This window comes from Dasypus novemcinctus, chromosome 18 (genome assembly GCF_030445035.2).
Source record: "Dasypus novemcinctus isolate mDasNov1 chromosome 18, mDasNov1.1.hap2, whole genome shotgun sequence".
NCBI lineage: Eukaryota > Metazoa > Chordata > Mammalia > Cingulata > Dasypodidae > Dasypus > Dasypus novemcinctus.
This window is the reverse complement of record NC_080690.1, coordinates 59463835-59478403: the sequence shown is the minus strand read 5'-3', so window position 1 is coordinate 59478403 and position 14569 is coordinate 59463835. Positions and strand designations below refer to the sequence as shown.

The following is a 14569-nucleotide window of genomic DNA, read 5'->3' as shown; positions in this document are numbered from 1 at the left end:
CACAGGGTGGCTTCAGGGCCACGGGGGAGCTGAACTCCAAGTCCTCCCCACTTCCTCTGGGACAAGTAGGAAGAGTCACCCTCCAGTGGCTCCCGGTGGCCTGTGGCTTCATCCCGGCCCCTCAGCCCCTGCTCCTTTCCCAGTCTCCCCTTCCCCTGCCCCAGGCAGGGGTCTGATAGTGTAACAAACGCAGCGGGCAAAGCGGTCCTTTGATACTTTCCCCAGAACAGACTTCTGCCAGGGTCCCCTCCTCAGTAAATGGAGCCATTTCCCAGCAGGCCACAGCCCTCCGAGCCATCCTTGACTTCTCTCTTCTCATGTCCACGTGCAGTCCATCTTCAGGCTATTTCCAAAATCTGCCCACTTCCTTCTCCTCCACGGCCCCCACCCTAGCCCTCTCCACCACCACTTTCCATTGGTACCTTCCCAGCAGCCTCCTCCCTGGTCTCCCCCAGGCCGTTCCCCTACCTGTGGACACCTGGTCGGGACACAGCCCTGCTCAGAGCCCCCCCGGGGCGCCACCTCCCTCGGGAAAAGCTGGAGTCCTCGAGGGCCCCGTTACCTGCCCCCGGCCTTCCCCTTCTCCCTTTTTCTGGCCACCCCCCACCTGCTTTGGGGTTCTGACTCCCAGCTCAGGCCTGACCTGGCCTTGGCACTTGCCAGCCCCATTCCCAGATGACCCTTCCCTGTTCCCCGGATCTCGTGTGAGGGCCTCCACTTGTTCAGCCAACCTGAGCCCACGTCACCTCCTCCCAGAGAACTTCCCTGCCACCCTGCCCCGGGGCAGCCCCATGTCTCTGTCTGTCCCCAGCACCGGCGGTCAGGGCCTCCCCCTTGCTGCAGTGGGTCTGCTTCATACCGTCTGCCTCGCCTACTCGAGGGGCTCCATGCGAGCTGGGGTATTTGCCAGTTTTTTTGTTTTGTTTTCAGTATTTATTTCTCTCCCCTTTCCCCCTGCCCCAGTTTCTGTTCTCTGTGTCCATTCCTAGTCTTGTCAGCAGCACTGGGAATCTGTGTCTCTTTTTGTTAGGTCATCTTGTTGTGTCAGCTCTCCGTGTGTGCAGCACCATTCCTGGGCAGGCTGCACTTTTATCATGCTGGGCAGCTCTCCTTACGGGTGCACTGCTTGCGCGTGGGGCTCCCCTACGCGGGGGACACCCCTGTGTGGCAGGGCACTCCTTGCGCCCATCAGCGCTGCGCATGGGCCAGCTCCACACGGGTCAGGAGGCCCAGGGTTTGAACCGCGGACCTCCATGTGGTAGGCTCACAACTTTTCCGTTGAGCCAAGTCCGCTTCCTGTGTTTGCCAGTTTGCTGCTGCAGCCGCAGGGTGGAGAGGAGGACCTGGCGTGCTGTAGGTGCTGAATAAACATTACCAGAAGGGGCACATGGCTCACTGCCTGCCTCACATATACAAGGACCTGAGTTCAATCCCCCAGTACCTAAAAAAAAAAAAAGCCAGAATGAGTGGAGGTGCTGGGGACTCTGCAGTTGCCCATTGCTGGGCGTGTGTGGCCTCAGGCACTAAACATGAACTTACTGAATCCCTGGCAAGCCAAGGAGTAGGTTGTCATCAGTCCTGTCTTACAAAAGAGGAAACAGGTCTCGGGGAAGTTAAGCGACTGTCCCAGGGTTCCACAGTGGGACGTGGGCCTAAGGCCAGAGCTCCACCACAGCCTCTAAGGATGAAGGCTTATGAGGCCTGCTTTCCAGGTGGGGAAACTGAGGCCCCAGGGGGGCAAGGAGTTGGCTGAGGTCATCCTGGAAGTGATTCGAACCCAGGTCTGCCTAAAATGGGGCAGTTGAGCTGGATCGGGCCCAGTTTCTCTGGGAAGAGAAGCCTCCACCCTCCTAGAAGCACTTGCAAGCTGGAAGCCTGGAGGGGCAGCAGGTGCAGGGCGTGGACCCCCATGAATAATTGAGGGTCTCGGGCGGCTGGGCCGCTTGGCAACTGTCATCTGGCCCCGGGCGGGGAGGGGGCGGCAGTGACGTCACGTCCTCCCCTGCAGGGTCCCCGGCGCAGGTTATAGGGAGCTGCACGGCCCGACCGGCCCAGCGCCGCGAACCCCGAGCCCGGACGCGCCGCCATGCCGCGCCGCGGGCCCCGCTCGGCGCTGCTGCTGCTGCCGCTGCCTCCGCTGCTGGCGCTGCTGCTGGGGGCGGGTGAGCGCGGGCGGCCGGGCGGGACCGGACTGGAGACCCCACGGGGCCGACCTCGGGGCGGGCACGGGGCACCTGGCGGGAGGGCTGAGACGGGTGGGCGCGCGGACGTCCCTGGAGCGGGGTCAGCACCGGGGACAGCGCCCACCTCCCTCTTCCCCTACAGCCACCGCCGCTCCCCTGGCGCCGAGAGCCTCCAAGGAGGAGGTGAGGAGCGCGGGGTCCTGGCCTTCCCTGCCCAGCCTCCACGACCTTCACCTCCCCGCCAACCCTCCCAGCTGCCCGTGCCCGCTTTTCCCCTGCCCTCGACCTCCCCCTGACCCTTCACCCTTGCCCCCCAGCTGACCCGTTGTCTGGCCGAGGTGGTCGCAGAGGTGCTGACGCTGGGCCAGGCCCAGAAAGGGCCCTGCACGGCTCTCCTCCACAAAGGTAAGGAGCCCTCACCCCTGCCAGGGCTCTGCCTCGACTGGCCCCGAAGCCGCGTGTCCTGCCCCAGGGTGTCCTCTTCCCATTCCCAGAGGGGCTCCGTGGGGGCTAGCACCCGCCCCCAGCCCTGCCCTGCGCAGAGACTGCTCCCAGCCCCCGACGCTCCTCTCCCAGTTGTGGGCGGTCCCCCCCGCGGGGCCTCGGGGAAGGTCCCAGAACTCTTCTGGGTCTCAGTTTCCTGATTGGACCCACGAGGAGAACTTCTCTTTCTGCCAGAGATGTGTGAGGCAGAGCCCCACGGCTGCGTGCCTGCCGAGGAGAAAGGCCTGCTGGCTGGGGACTTCAAGAAGCGGGAGGCTGGGGAGGCGAGGTCCGGCCAGGAAGTGAGGGACCAGGAAGAGGAAGAAGAGGAGGCAACAGAGAGGACCCACAAGTCTGAGGTGCGGGAGCAGGCCGCCCACGAGCAGCTCCGTAGCCGGCTCCGCCAGGAGGACGAGGACGATGAGGGAAAGGAGAGGAGGGGGCCTGGGGAGGCCTCTGAGGACCTGGGGCAGCAGCGTCGAGAGTGGGGAGAGGTGGCAGAGAAGGCCAGTGACAAGGAGACGGTCCAGTCTGAGGCAGAGGAGAAGGGCATGCACGAGCCAGGTGGGGGCCGCAGCCTGTGGCAGGGGGACGAGAGGGGTGGAGGAGAGAGGCATGACGAGTCCCTGCACCACCACTGCCACCAGCCGGAAGCCGAACCCAAGGAGGAGAAGGAAGAGGCTGCCGAGAGGGAGGTGAGTGGGGAAGGGAGGGCAGCGGCCGCCTGCCAGCACACTAAGGCAGTGAGGGAATGGGCACAACCACGGGTCAGTGGTGTTACAAGGAAACATTTCCGGGTGTTGGGCTGTCATTGACAAGATCAACCGTGAATGGATCACGGTAACCAAAATTGTCACCAGAGAGGTAGCAAAATCCAAGCAAGATCTTGATTAACCAAGATCACCTTTATACCAAGGTTACTGTAACCAAGATGGCCATTATTGCATGGAAACATCCAAGTTTGCCACGTTGCTCATCCATAATGAGCAAGTAGGCCACCATGAACAGTGGTCACCACGCCTGTCTCTCTGGACACCACTGCTGGGCTATGGAAAATAAGATATCACCATAAGTGGTGGCGCAGTAACCAAAACAGCATCACATCTCAAATGGGTCATGTACCTTTGCTAGTCCTGTGTCTACTGCTGTGGGCCATGGCGGTCAACATAGACCTCAGTGCTGGGTTGCGTTGGCCAACATACCCCTTCCAAAGCTATGGCAATCAGATCATTACAGGTCCCTGAGACTAGGATGGCCACTGCTGACTGCCAGTGTGGAAACGAAAAGGCCCACATTCCTGGGGAACCACTGAGGTGGTCTGCCTTTGAAGGTGGGTGCCGACTACCATCCCATTTCTCATCCGAGCAGGAGCATGATGTGGAACAGCTGGAGCACGTGAGAGAGGAGCTGAAGAAGGCGACGGAGATCCTGGGGGAGGAGCTCAGAAGGAAGGGCTGAGCCCGGACCTCATGTTCTCCTTCTGCCCAGCACACCCTGTGGCTTAGGACTACTGACCCCACAAGCCCCCTCCTTACTTGGCACCCCAACCCAACCTGGCCAGGAGTAGGGAGAAGGGGGTGCCTTCAAACCAGGCCTGAGGGGCAAGTCTGAGCTGGATAGGGGGGCCAGGCTCAGACATGACTCAGGAAAAGGGACCCTTCCACCCTTTACCATCTAACCTCCTAACTCTGCCCTCTCCCAGGGAATAAAGCACAAAGAAAGCCACCAAAACTTATCGCATAGCCCTTGGCATTTTTGTGTAGCACTTCGTTTTGGAGGGACGGGGGCCCAGAAATGAACTGGAAGGTTGGGGAGGAAACTTCAGTCTCTGGTTGTTGGAACTGTTGTTTTATTGGACTGGAAATTATAGTAACAAGCAAACTAGATGGGGTCTTCAGGGAGAGGATTTGAGGCTGGGCTAGGAGGTAGCTGCTTGTGGCTCCGGGCACTGTGCACCACGATGTCATCATATTCACCCTGGGGGCAGAGGAGAGCAGGCAGAGGGGCTCAGGCAGCTGCCCCCTTGCCCACTGCCCAAGTCCTTCCACCCCACCCTAAGAATCAGGTCTTTCCTTGAAGCCCCAGTTCCCTGCTCCTAGATCTCAAACCACCATTTCCAAGGTCATGTCTTTCACTGCCTGAGTTCTCTCACCAATGCTGCTCAAGTTCTATCCCTGCTGCTGCTGCTCCAGTTTGGAACAACTGCTGCCTCTTGAGGCCTCTCCTCCACCCCTTCCCTCTGCCTTTCCCCAAATTCTTCAACCTCCATCATTCAGCACCTTCCCCTGCCCAAGGTCGTGTCTCTGCCTGGCTTCTCCAGCTAATCCTCTCCTCACTGCTGCCTAAGGTCTTTCCCCATCCATCACCGGCAGTTTGCAAATCTGTACTGCCCAAGCTCACTGTCCCGCAGCCTGAGTTCTCCAACTCTTGCTCCTCAAAACTCACTCCCCGTGTTGCCTACCCGCCACTGCCGGAGTTGACCAGTGATGATATCCAAGATCTCTTTCTCCATCTCTGCCTGAGTTCTACTGCCACTGCCTGCATTTTTCAATAATCACTGTTCTTCCAGCCACCCCTGCCCCTGTATCTCCTGGCTGCTGCCCAACATTACGGCTGCCTGAGTTCTCCAAGCACAGCAGCCCAAGGTCGGTCTCCATGCTCTCCCTCATTTCTCTTTCCTCCCTTCCTACCTGCCAATTTACCCTGACTGTCCCCCAGCTGGGCTGCCCGGTCTTTCCTCCTGACTCACGCCCTCATCCCCGCTGTCACTGTCACTGCTGCTGCTGCTGCCGCTGCTGCCGCTGCAGGGGCCAGGCTTGTCGTCCTCGTCCTCGGGGGCCCCATGTGCACGGAGGAGGCGGGCGAGTATGGGGTTGGGTCGGAGTGTGGCGCTGCCCAGTGGGGTGCGGCCACCGTACATGCGGGCAGCAGGGTCCGCACCGCCCCTCAGGAGAAGCTCCAGCACGTCAGCAGCTTGGGCCTCCACCGCCAAGTGCAGGGGGCTCCGGCCACACGTGGGCTCCTGGCAGGGGTGCGGGAGAGCGGTCAGAAGGCCTGAGGAGGGGAGGGTCAGGGCTTGGAGGCCCTGTCCCACTCTGGGGACAACCCCCCATATCTCTTCCCCCCCTCCCCCGAGGGCGGCTCACCGGTTTGTTGAGGTCAGCCCCGGCCTCCCGGAGCAGCCGGATCATCTCGGCGTCTTTGTGGATGACGGCCACATGTAGTGGGGTGTGGCCTGGGGACAGAGTGACGGGTGTCAGGCAAAGGAAGAGAGGGCCTTGTGGCCTGAGGGTGAGTGGGTCTGGGCCCTGGCCCCTGAGTTCCTGGGTTTGCCCAAGAGGCCCCTGGACCCCAAATGCCTCAGTCTCAGGGAGCCTGGGCTGGCAGGCAGGTCTCAGGGCCTGTACTGGGGGACGTCTGGGGCCCAGGAGTGAAGAATCTGGGTCCCAAATGGTCTGGGGTCTTTGGGTGGGAGGTCTGGGTCCTGAGTGGGTGCCTCAGGCCTGGATCACGGGGCCAGGAGGCCTGAGTCCCTGGTCTTAGTTCTCAAAGGACCTGAGACCTGAGAAGCTGCAGGGCCTGTGACCTCGGGGTCACTGACGTCCGTTCGTGGAGGGAGGGGCCTGGTCCCAGGAGACTGCACTCAGAGGTGGGGGCCTGAGGCTCAAGTTCCAGACCCCGGGGTGGATGGGGTCTTTTCTCCCAGGGGGCCCAGCTGAGGAGGGCTGTCCCCGAGCCCCGCTGTCTCTCTCCAGGATCCTGGGGTGCCAGCGTTTCACAAAGGGCGTGGGCTTTGAAGTCCTCACACCTGGAAGGGACGCGCCCTGTGGCTTTAGGGGGGCTAGGCGGCCTGTGGGGCCTGCACCTTGCAGCTGCGAGCCTGGGTCCCTATAACTGGCTCCTGGTAGCTCTGGGCCTATGAGTCTGGGGCCTGGGTCCCAAGTGGTCTGAGTCCCAAGTGGTCTGGGGCTTCCAGGTGGTGGTCCTGGGTCCCGCCTGTCTAGTTCTCAATGCTCTGGGGCCCAGATGGGGGGCCTGGGTCCCTGAAGCCCAGGTTTTACTTTCCAAGGGGCTGGGTCTTGGGTAAGGGAAGCAGAGTCCAGAGCCTGGTGCTCTCGCCCACCCAGGGCGCCGAGTCCTTCCCTGCCGCGGAGGACCCTCACCCTCGTAGTTTTCTGCCTCCAGCTGCAGCTTCCAGTCCTCCTCACTCTCCTCTTCTTCCTTTTCCAAGTCGGGTTCCGCATAGAAGGCGACAGGGGCTGCGTCGGTGTCAGGGGTGTGGTCGGGGTCCTGGGCGTGGCAGGTGCCAGAAGCCCCCCTGGAGCGCCGGGGGCGGGGCTGGAGCAGCGCCCGTGCGCAGGCGTGCGCCCCCATGCGGCAGGCCAGGTGCAGCGCAGTTTGGCCCCTGCGCTCCGCCAGGCGCAACGCGGCGCCCGCTGCGTACAACTTCTCCACCGTGGATGCCTCTCCCAGGATGGCTGCCAGGTGCAGGGCTGTCTGCGGGAGGAGGAGGCAGGGGTCAGGGGTAGCACAGAGCACCCCAGCACCCAAGCCTTTAACTGGCCGCTGGTAGCTCACCTGGCCCAGGTCATTCTGTAGGTCCAAGTATTCAGTGCCAGCAGCGAAGCTCAGGAGGAAATCCAGAAAGGGCTCGTGCTGATGAATCACTGCCAAATGCAGTGCCCTGAGGACAAAGGCAGGGGTCAGAGGGCAGAGGCCACGTACTCCTTCAATCATCAAACATGAAGCGCCTACTGTGTACTAGGCATTGTGAGCACCATTCTGGAGTCAGCTGTCAGGTATCTGGGAGGGTCAGAGGTCAGAGTGAATTCAGCAAATTTGTTGAACCAATGTTTATTAAGCAGGACTTTTGCTTTCACCCAAGATGACGTAAGATGGACCATATTTCCCTCTCATCTGAAACAGCTAAAAAAAAAATTCAAAATATGAAAACAACAGTTTTAAAGAACACTGGACATCACACTACAAATGACAGTGACAGATGAAAGGGATGGGAACAAGTGAGGTGAGCCCTACTACTGATCGCCACAACCTACTGTCCTAGGGTTTCCAAGTCAAGGTGCAGGGAGGGAAGGAGGCAGAGTCTAGAAAACCGCCTGAGGGGAGGAAATGGCGCTGAGAGTCTGGGGAGACCCGGGAAGCTAGAGTTTGCAGACCCAGCACAGAAGAGGAGAGAGCTGCACAGAGAGAGAAGCCAGCGATCTGCAGGGGTTCCCCCTGGAGTACTGAGCAGAGCCCTGATCATTCCATGTGTGTGAGGAAGCTACCCAAGTCTGGGGGGAAAAATCTATCCAAATAGATGAGAGAACAGTGTCCCTATCATTCACAGAGGACCAGGAATTGTGCCTGTTCATACCAGCCAGAGTAGAAAAACCCACAAGCCAAGAGTCACTGAGTAGAACACTCAGAAAGGTCTTGCCTTGGAAGTGGGCAGTAATAAGCCCTGGACTGAGCACTGCTCCAGACCCGCCTTGCAAACCATACGAAAATACACTGGATGAAATTGACAATGGATTAGACATTGCGAAAGAAGACAAGCAAAAGAAATGATTCGGAATGAAATCCAAAGAGAAAAAAAAATCCAAAAAATGAAAAGAGGAACAGTGAGCTATGGGGCAATTTCATCCCATTTTTTTTCCCACACGTGGATCTGAAGTCCCTAAAGTGGGAAGAGGACAGAAAAAAATTTTTCTTAAGAAATAATGGTTGGGAGAGCAGATGTGGCTCAAGCAGTTGAGCACCTGCTTCCCACACGGGAGGTCCAGGGTTTGATTCCCCGTGTCTCCTGAACAAAACAACAAGCAAAACAAACAAAAAGCAAATCGGGGGAGCTGATGTGGCTCAGTGGTTGAACACCAGCTTCCCCCTTCATATCAGGTCCCAGATTCAATACCCCAGTCCTCGGTACCTCAAAAACAAAAAAAGGCTGAAAAAATGTCCAAATTTCATGAAAACTAGGAACCCACAGCTCCAAGAAGTGTCAATGAACTCCAAGCACAAGAAACATGAAGAAACCTACATGAAGTTTTATCATAATCAATTAAAAAAAAAAAAAAACTAGTGATAAAGACAAAATCTCAAAGGCAACCAGAGGAAAAAAGACATCCTAAGTACAGAGGAAGAAAAGAAGGCAGATTTCATGTGGGAAATAATGTAAGAAAGAAGACAAAGGAGGAACATCTTTAAAGTACTGAAAGAAAAGGACTGTCAACCTAGAATTCTTTATCCAATGAAAATACCCTTCAAAATCAAGGGCAAAATAATGACTTTTCAGGCACACAAAAGATGAAAACAAAATCCATCACCAGCAGACCACAATACAAGAAATATTAAAGGAAAATGATATCAATGGAAATATGGGTCTACAAATACAAAGGAATGAAAAGAGCACTGAAAATAGTAACTACATGAGTAAGTGTTACAAGTTTCACAAAAACTTTCTGACACCCAAGTGCAAATACTGCAGTCACTCAATGAACCCAATTCTGACTCCGACTACTCAGAGCTGGGCCAGACTCGACTGGTTCGGGGCAATCCTCTACAAGACCGCCACCAGTCACAAGTTGAGGGACTCAGGTCACCCACATTCTGATCAACTGGCTACAAACTTGGGGGTTCCCACCACACCCTCAGCTTCCATAATTCACAAGAATGACTCACCTAACTCACCGAAAGCACTATATTTACAATTGTAGTTTTCTGAACACAAAAGGATACAAAGAAGAAGCCAAAGAAGAGGTGTATAGAAGGTGAGGTCTGGGAGGGTCTCCAATGTAAGCTTCGGGTCCTCTCCACACAGTCAGAACGCATCATCCTCCAGGCACAGTGGTACAGTGATGTCACTATCGATCACAGAAGCTTGTCAGGGCCTCCAGTGTCCTGAATTTATACGGGGCCTCATTACAAAGGCATGATTAGCAGAATCAATGTCCATGTGGTTGAACTCAATCTGCAGTCTGCTTCTGCTTCCAGAGGTCAGGGACGTGGGCTGATCTGATGGGTTCAATCCCTGCTTCACTTGGTTGGTTTTTCTGGTGCGGCCAGCCCCCCACCTAAGACTGCTGGTGTGGATGGCCCCACCCTGTCACTCATTAGCGTATAAATTATCAAATATGATCCAAGGCCCACCATGAATAACAAAAGATAGTCCTATCACGGGAAATTCCAAATGTTCAGGAACTAGGGACAAAGGCCAGTCAAGTTTTTATTATGCTACAGTGGGTGAGAATATAAAATACTTTGTTGTGTGTTTAAGTATGTATGCATAAGTAAAATGTATGACAACAAAAGTATAACGGTAATGAAAATGCTCTAATAATGATAGAAGTGATGAATGCACAATGTGATATACCAAATACCATTGATTATATACTTTGGATGGACTGTATGCTTTATTAATTAATATGGATCAACAAAACTGATTTGTTAAAAAAAAAAAAAATTATAGTGGCCAAGAGGGGGAAAATGGAAATATACTCCTGTAAGATTCTTTTACTGTACATGAAATGGCATAGCACTTGAAGGTAGATCATAAATTAAAGTTGGATAAGTTAAAGTTGTATATTATAAGCCCTAAAACTCAGTTAGCAAACCCTTTCTGTAATGGTCCAGAGAGTAAATATTTGAGGCTTTGTAATCCATATGGTCTCTGTCCTAACTATTCTATTATTACTGTATTGTGTTACTGCTCTGGCACAAAGGAAGCCATAGAAAACATGTAAATCAAGGAGCATGGCTGTGTTCCAATAAAACATTAGAGAAGTGGATGTGGCTCAAGCAATTGGGTTCTTGTCTACCACATAGGAGGTCCAAGATTCAATTCCCAGGGCCTTCTGGTGAAGGGAAACTGGCCTGCACAGCAAACAGGCCCGAGCAGAGTGCTGGCCCATGCAGGAGTGCTGGCCCACGCAAAAAGCTGGGGAAACGGACTTTGGCCCAGTGGTTAGGGCGTCTGTCTACCATATGGGAGGTCCGCGGTTCAAACCCCGGGCCTCCTTGACCCGTGTGGAGCTGGCCATGCGCAGCGCTGATGCGCGCAAGGAGTGCCTTGCCACGCAAGGGTGTCCCCCGCGTGGGGGAGCCCCACGCGCAAGGAGTGCGCCCGTGAGGAAAACCGCCCAGTGTGAAAAGAAAGGGGAGCCTGCCCAGGAATGGCGCTGCCCACACTTCCCGTGCCGCTGACGACAACAGAAGTGGACAAAGAAACAAGACGCAGCAAATAGACACCAAGAACAGACAACCAGGGGAGGGGGGGGGAATTAAATAAATAAATAAATCTTTTTTTAAAAAAAGAAAAAAAAAAAAAAAGCTGGCACAGCAAGATGATGCAATAAAAAGAGGCACAAAGGAGAGACAATAAGTGATGCAGCAGACCAGGGAGCTGAGGTGGCACAAGAGATTGAGTGCCTCTCTCCCATTCCAGAAGGTCCCAGGACTGGTTCCCGGTGCTGCCTAAAGAGAAGACAAGCAGACAAAGAAGAACACACAGTGAATGGACACAAAAAACAGACAGTGAGTGCAAGACAACAAGGTGTGTGGGGGGGAATAAATAAATAAATAAACCTTTTAAATAAATAAAATTATACTTACAGACACTGAAATTTAAATTTCATCATTTTCACCTGTCACAAAATATTCTTTGAATATTTTTTAACCATTACAAAAATGTAAAAACCATTGTTAGCTCACAACTATACAAAAAAAAGAGGCTGGCTGGATTTTGCCAGTGGGTCATATTGGCAACCCCTGCCTTAGAGCAACCACTAAAATAACAAAACAAAAATTATAGCTAATAAGCCAACAAAGGAAATAAAATGGAGTTATTAAAAATACTTCATTATTCCAGAAGAAAGCAGAAAAAAGGGAAAAGGACACAAAGAATAGGTGGGACAAGTAAAAAATGAAGAGCAAGATAATAAACAAATATAACCACATCAACAGTTACGCTAAATGTAAAGGGTTTAAAAACACTAATTAAAAGGCAGTGCTTGTCAGGCTGAATAAAAAGCAAAGCCCAACCGTAACCCTATGTTGCCTACAAGAAGTGCTGTTTAAATATAAGGACACAGTTTAAAAATAAAAGTTGGGTACCTACCTACCACATGGGAGGTCCCGAGTTCGGTTCTCAGTGCCTCCTAAAGAAGATGAGCAAGACAACAAGTTGATCGCAGCGAGCTGACTCAACAAGATGACACAAGAGATGACACAACAAGGAAACACAATGAGAGACACAATAAGGAGGGAACGGATGTGGCTCAAACCTCCTACATGGGAGGTCCCAGGTTCAGTTTCCAGTACCTCCTAAAAAGATGAGCAGACCCAGAGAGCAACAGACATAGAGAGCAGACAACAAGTACGAACAAGGGGGGAGGGAGAAATAAATAAAATAAATATTTAAAAATAAATAAATAGGGAAGAAGATGTGGCTCAAGTGATTGAGCTCCTGCCTACCACATGGGAGGTACTGGTTCAGTTCCCAGTGCCTCCTAAAAAAGACAAGTAAGACAGCTAGCACATGATGGATAGGCGCAGCAAGCTGACGCAACAAGATGATACAATGAGACACACAAGAAGAAAAAACACAATGAGAGACTCAACAAAGCAGGAACAGAAGTGGCTCAAGTGATAAGGAACCTCCCTCCCACATTGGAAGTCCCAAGTTCAGATCCTGGTGCCCCCTAAAGAAACAAGGAAGACAAACAGACACAGCACGTACAAACATCAAGGGGGTGGGGAGAAATAAATAATAAAAATAAAAATAAATCTTAAAATAAATAAATGAATGAAAAAAGATATGATGCTGACACTAGTCACAGAATGAGGAGTGAGTATTTTACTATCAAAGTATTAATAGATTTCAGAGCAGAGAATATCATAAGGGATAAATAAGGTAATTTCATAACAATAAAGGGGTCAATTAATCAAGAAGACATAAAAATCTAAATCTTTGTTCCCCTAATAACAGCTTCAAAATACACGAAGCAAAAACTGATAAAACTACAAGGAGAAATAGACAAATACACCATTACACTTGGGGATTCAATAACCCTCCCTCAATAATTGGTAGAACAAGTAGACAGAAAACTAGCAAAGATGAGCAGACTTGAACAACCCTATAAATCAACTAGGCCTAACTGACAATAAGAGAACACTCCACTCAACAACAACATAATGTACATTCTTCTCCAGTGCACACATGACATTCAACAAGCTGGGCCATAAAACAGTGTTAACAAATTTTAAAGGATTTAATTCATAGTAAGTATGTTCTCTGCCTACATAGAATTAAGTTTAAAATTAGTAACAGAAAGATAGCTGGAAAATTTTACAAATGTTTGGAAACTAACATACTTTTAAATACGCTATGGGTCAAAGAGAAATTACAAAGAATATTGAATAAAAATGAAAACACAACATATCAAAACTTGTGAGATCTCGCAAAGCAATACTCAGGGGGAAATTTATAGCATTTATATACCTATAATGGAAAAGAAGAAAGGTCTCAAATCAGTGACCTCAGCTTCCATCTTAAGAAACTAGAAAAAGAACAGATTAAACCCAAAGTATGCACATACTCACAAAAATGGAAATAATAAAGATCAGAACAGAAATCAATAAAACAGAAAAAAGCAATAGAGAAAATTAATGAAACCCAAAGCTGCTTCTTGGATCAATATTTATGAAGTACCTACCATGTGTGAGGCTTTTTTTGAGTCACTGGGGAAGTAACAAACAAAACAGACAAAAATCCCCAGGTATAATCCCTCACTTGGGTCTTTTCAACTGCTGTTCCTTCTGATGGAATGCTCTTCTACCCTGACACCTATTTTCATTTTCCTTCTTTTTCCCCATAGGTCTTACTATTTTCTGATACACATATTCATTTTCTTTCTCTCTCTCTGTCCCTCCCTTCCTTCTTTCCTCCCTCCCTCTTTTCTTTCTTTTTATTTCTTTATCTTTCTTTCTGTCTTTCCTTCTGTCCATCTGTTTACCCATACTAGAATGTATGCTCCACAAGGTCATATATCTGTCTGTTTTTTTCATTGCTTCACCACCAGCACCTAAACAGGTCCCAGCTCATTTTAATGTTCATTGTATTTGTTGAAGGGATGAATCCCTGTTCTCAGGGAACTTACATTCTCTCCTTGAAGGTAAGATTTTAAAATTAGTGCTCGGAAGGCAGGATCTTAGAGTCAGAGACCAAGTATTAATTTTGGAAATCAAAGCATAAGACTCAAAAGTCACCAGCTAAAGACCAAAGACATCTTGGAGGTTGGAGGTCAGGAGGAGCTGGAGTCAGAGTTCAAAGAAAAGTCTTAGGACTGGAGTCAAAAAGTTCAAATCCGGTTTTCAGATCAGTGGGAAAGGATGTGGATTCCAGGAGCTGAGAATCAGATTCAAGAAAGGGGAGTCAGAAATTATTGAGTTTGAATCAAAGTTGAATAAGAGATTGATGTTATCAAAGATTAGGACTTGAGGGTTAGAGGTCAGATTTACTGTTAAGAGGTTAGGGAGCCGGGGCCAGACACCATAGGGGAATCAGGGGAAGCAGATCTTTGGGATAGGTTTGCCAGTCTAAGGTTCACTCACGTGTCCCCATCCTCAGTGACGTAGCCGAAGACGAGGGGCGCCCACGACAGCCCCGGGCCCAACTCCGTGCCCAGCCCTGGTCCTCCAGGGGCCGCTGCGTCCGGACCCAGTGAGCCCAGGCCGCTGTCACACCACTCATCCGCGTCTGCAGCCTTCCCCAAGCACGCGACCCCCGCCATGGCCTCTGCAGGCTCGGGAGACCCCCGCGGTCGCCCGCCCGCCTGCTACTGGGCTCTGCCCGGACCCTGGCGCTTCCGCCCAGCGGGGAATTCCCCAACACTCCCCCTACTTCG

General features: G+C 52.1%; 2 protein-coding genes across 4 annotated transcripts; one reads left to right on the top strand and one right to left on the bottom strand.

The window, feature by feature from the left end:
- Positions 1-36: 36 nt before the first annotated feature.
- On the top strand, positions 37-4401 carry CCER2 (coiled-coil glutamate rich protein 2). The gene is made up of 5 exons (XM_058280220.1): positions 37-2162; positions 2326-2366; positions 2501-2588; positions 2862-3361; positions 4035-4401. Exons 1-5 carry the CDS (start codon positions 2087-2089, stop codon positions 4122-4124), a joined length of 795 nt encoding a protein of 264 aa, XP_058136203.1. The 5' UTR covers positions 37-2086; the 3' UTR covers positions 4125-4401.
- A 97-nt stretch (positions 4402-4498) lies between these two features.
- On the bottom strand, positions 4499-14557 carry NFKBIB (NFKB inhibitor beta). Of its 3 annotated transcripts, none has more exons than XM_058280219.2 (7): positions 14277-14556; positions 11782-11821; positions 7245-7350; positions 6830-7163; positions 5813-5901; positions 5416-5688; positions 4499-4643 (listed from the first exon to the last, which is right to left on the bottom strand). In XM_058280219.2, the coding sequence occupies exons 1-7, from the start codon at positions 14413-14415 to the stop codon at positions 4548-4550; spliced, it is 1077 nt and encodes a 358-aa protein (XP_058136202.1). In that variant the 5' UTR covers positions 14416-14556; the 3' UTR covers positions 4499-4547. The 3 variants fall into 3 exon arrangements, with proteins under 3 accessions (XP_058136202.1, XP_071065354.1, XP_004481495.1); XM_071209253.1 differs by having other exon boundaries at positions 7245-7469; positions 9405-14070; positions 14277-14510; XM_004481438.4 differs by lacking the exon at positions 11782-11821 and having other exon boundaries at positions 14277-14557.
- Positions 14558-14569: the final 12 nt, after the last annotated feature.

Bases quoted from the DNA above. Each gene is read 5' to 3' on its own strand.
- NFKBIB (XM_004481438.4), bottom strand. From the start codon at position 14,455: ATGGCGGGGGTCGCGTGCTTGGGGAAGGCTGCAGACGCGGATGAGTGG. The intron at 7,351-14,276 runs GTGAGTGAACCT...CTTTGTCCTCAG, and splicing joins GTCACTGAGGATGGGGACAC to GGCACTGCATTTGGCAGTGA. The intron at 5,689-5,812 runs GTGAGCCGCCCT...CACCCCTGCCAG, and splicing joins GGGCTGACCTCAACAAACCG to GAGCCCACGTGTGGCCGGAG.
- CCER2 (XM_058280220.1), top strand. From the start codon at position 2,087: ATGCCGCGCCGCGGGCCCCGCTCGGCGCTGCTGCTGCTGCCGCTGCCT. The intron at 2,163-2,325 runs GTGAGCGCGGGC...CTTCCCCTACAG, and splicing joins GGCGCTGCTGCTGGGGGCGG to CCACCGCCGCTCCCCTGGCG. The intron at 2,367-2,500 runs GTGAGGAGCGCG...CTTGCCCCCCAG, and splicing joins CGAGAGCCTCCAAGGAGGAG to CTGACCCGTTGTCTGGCCGA.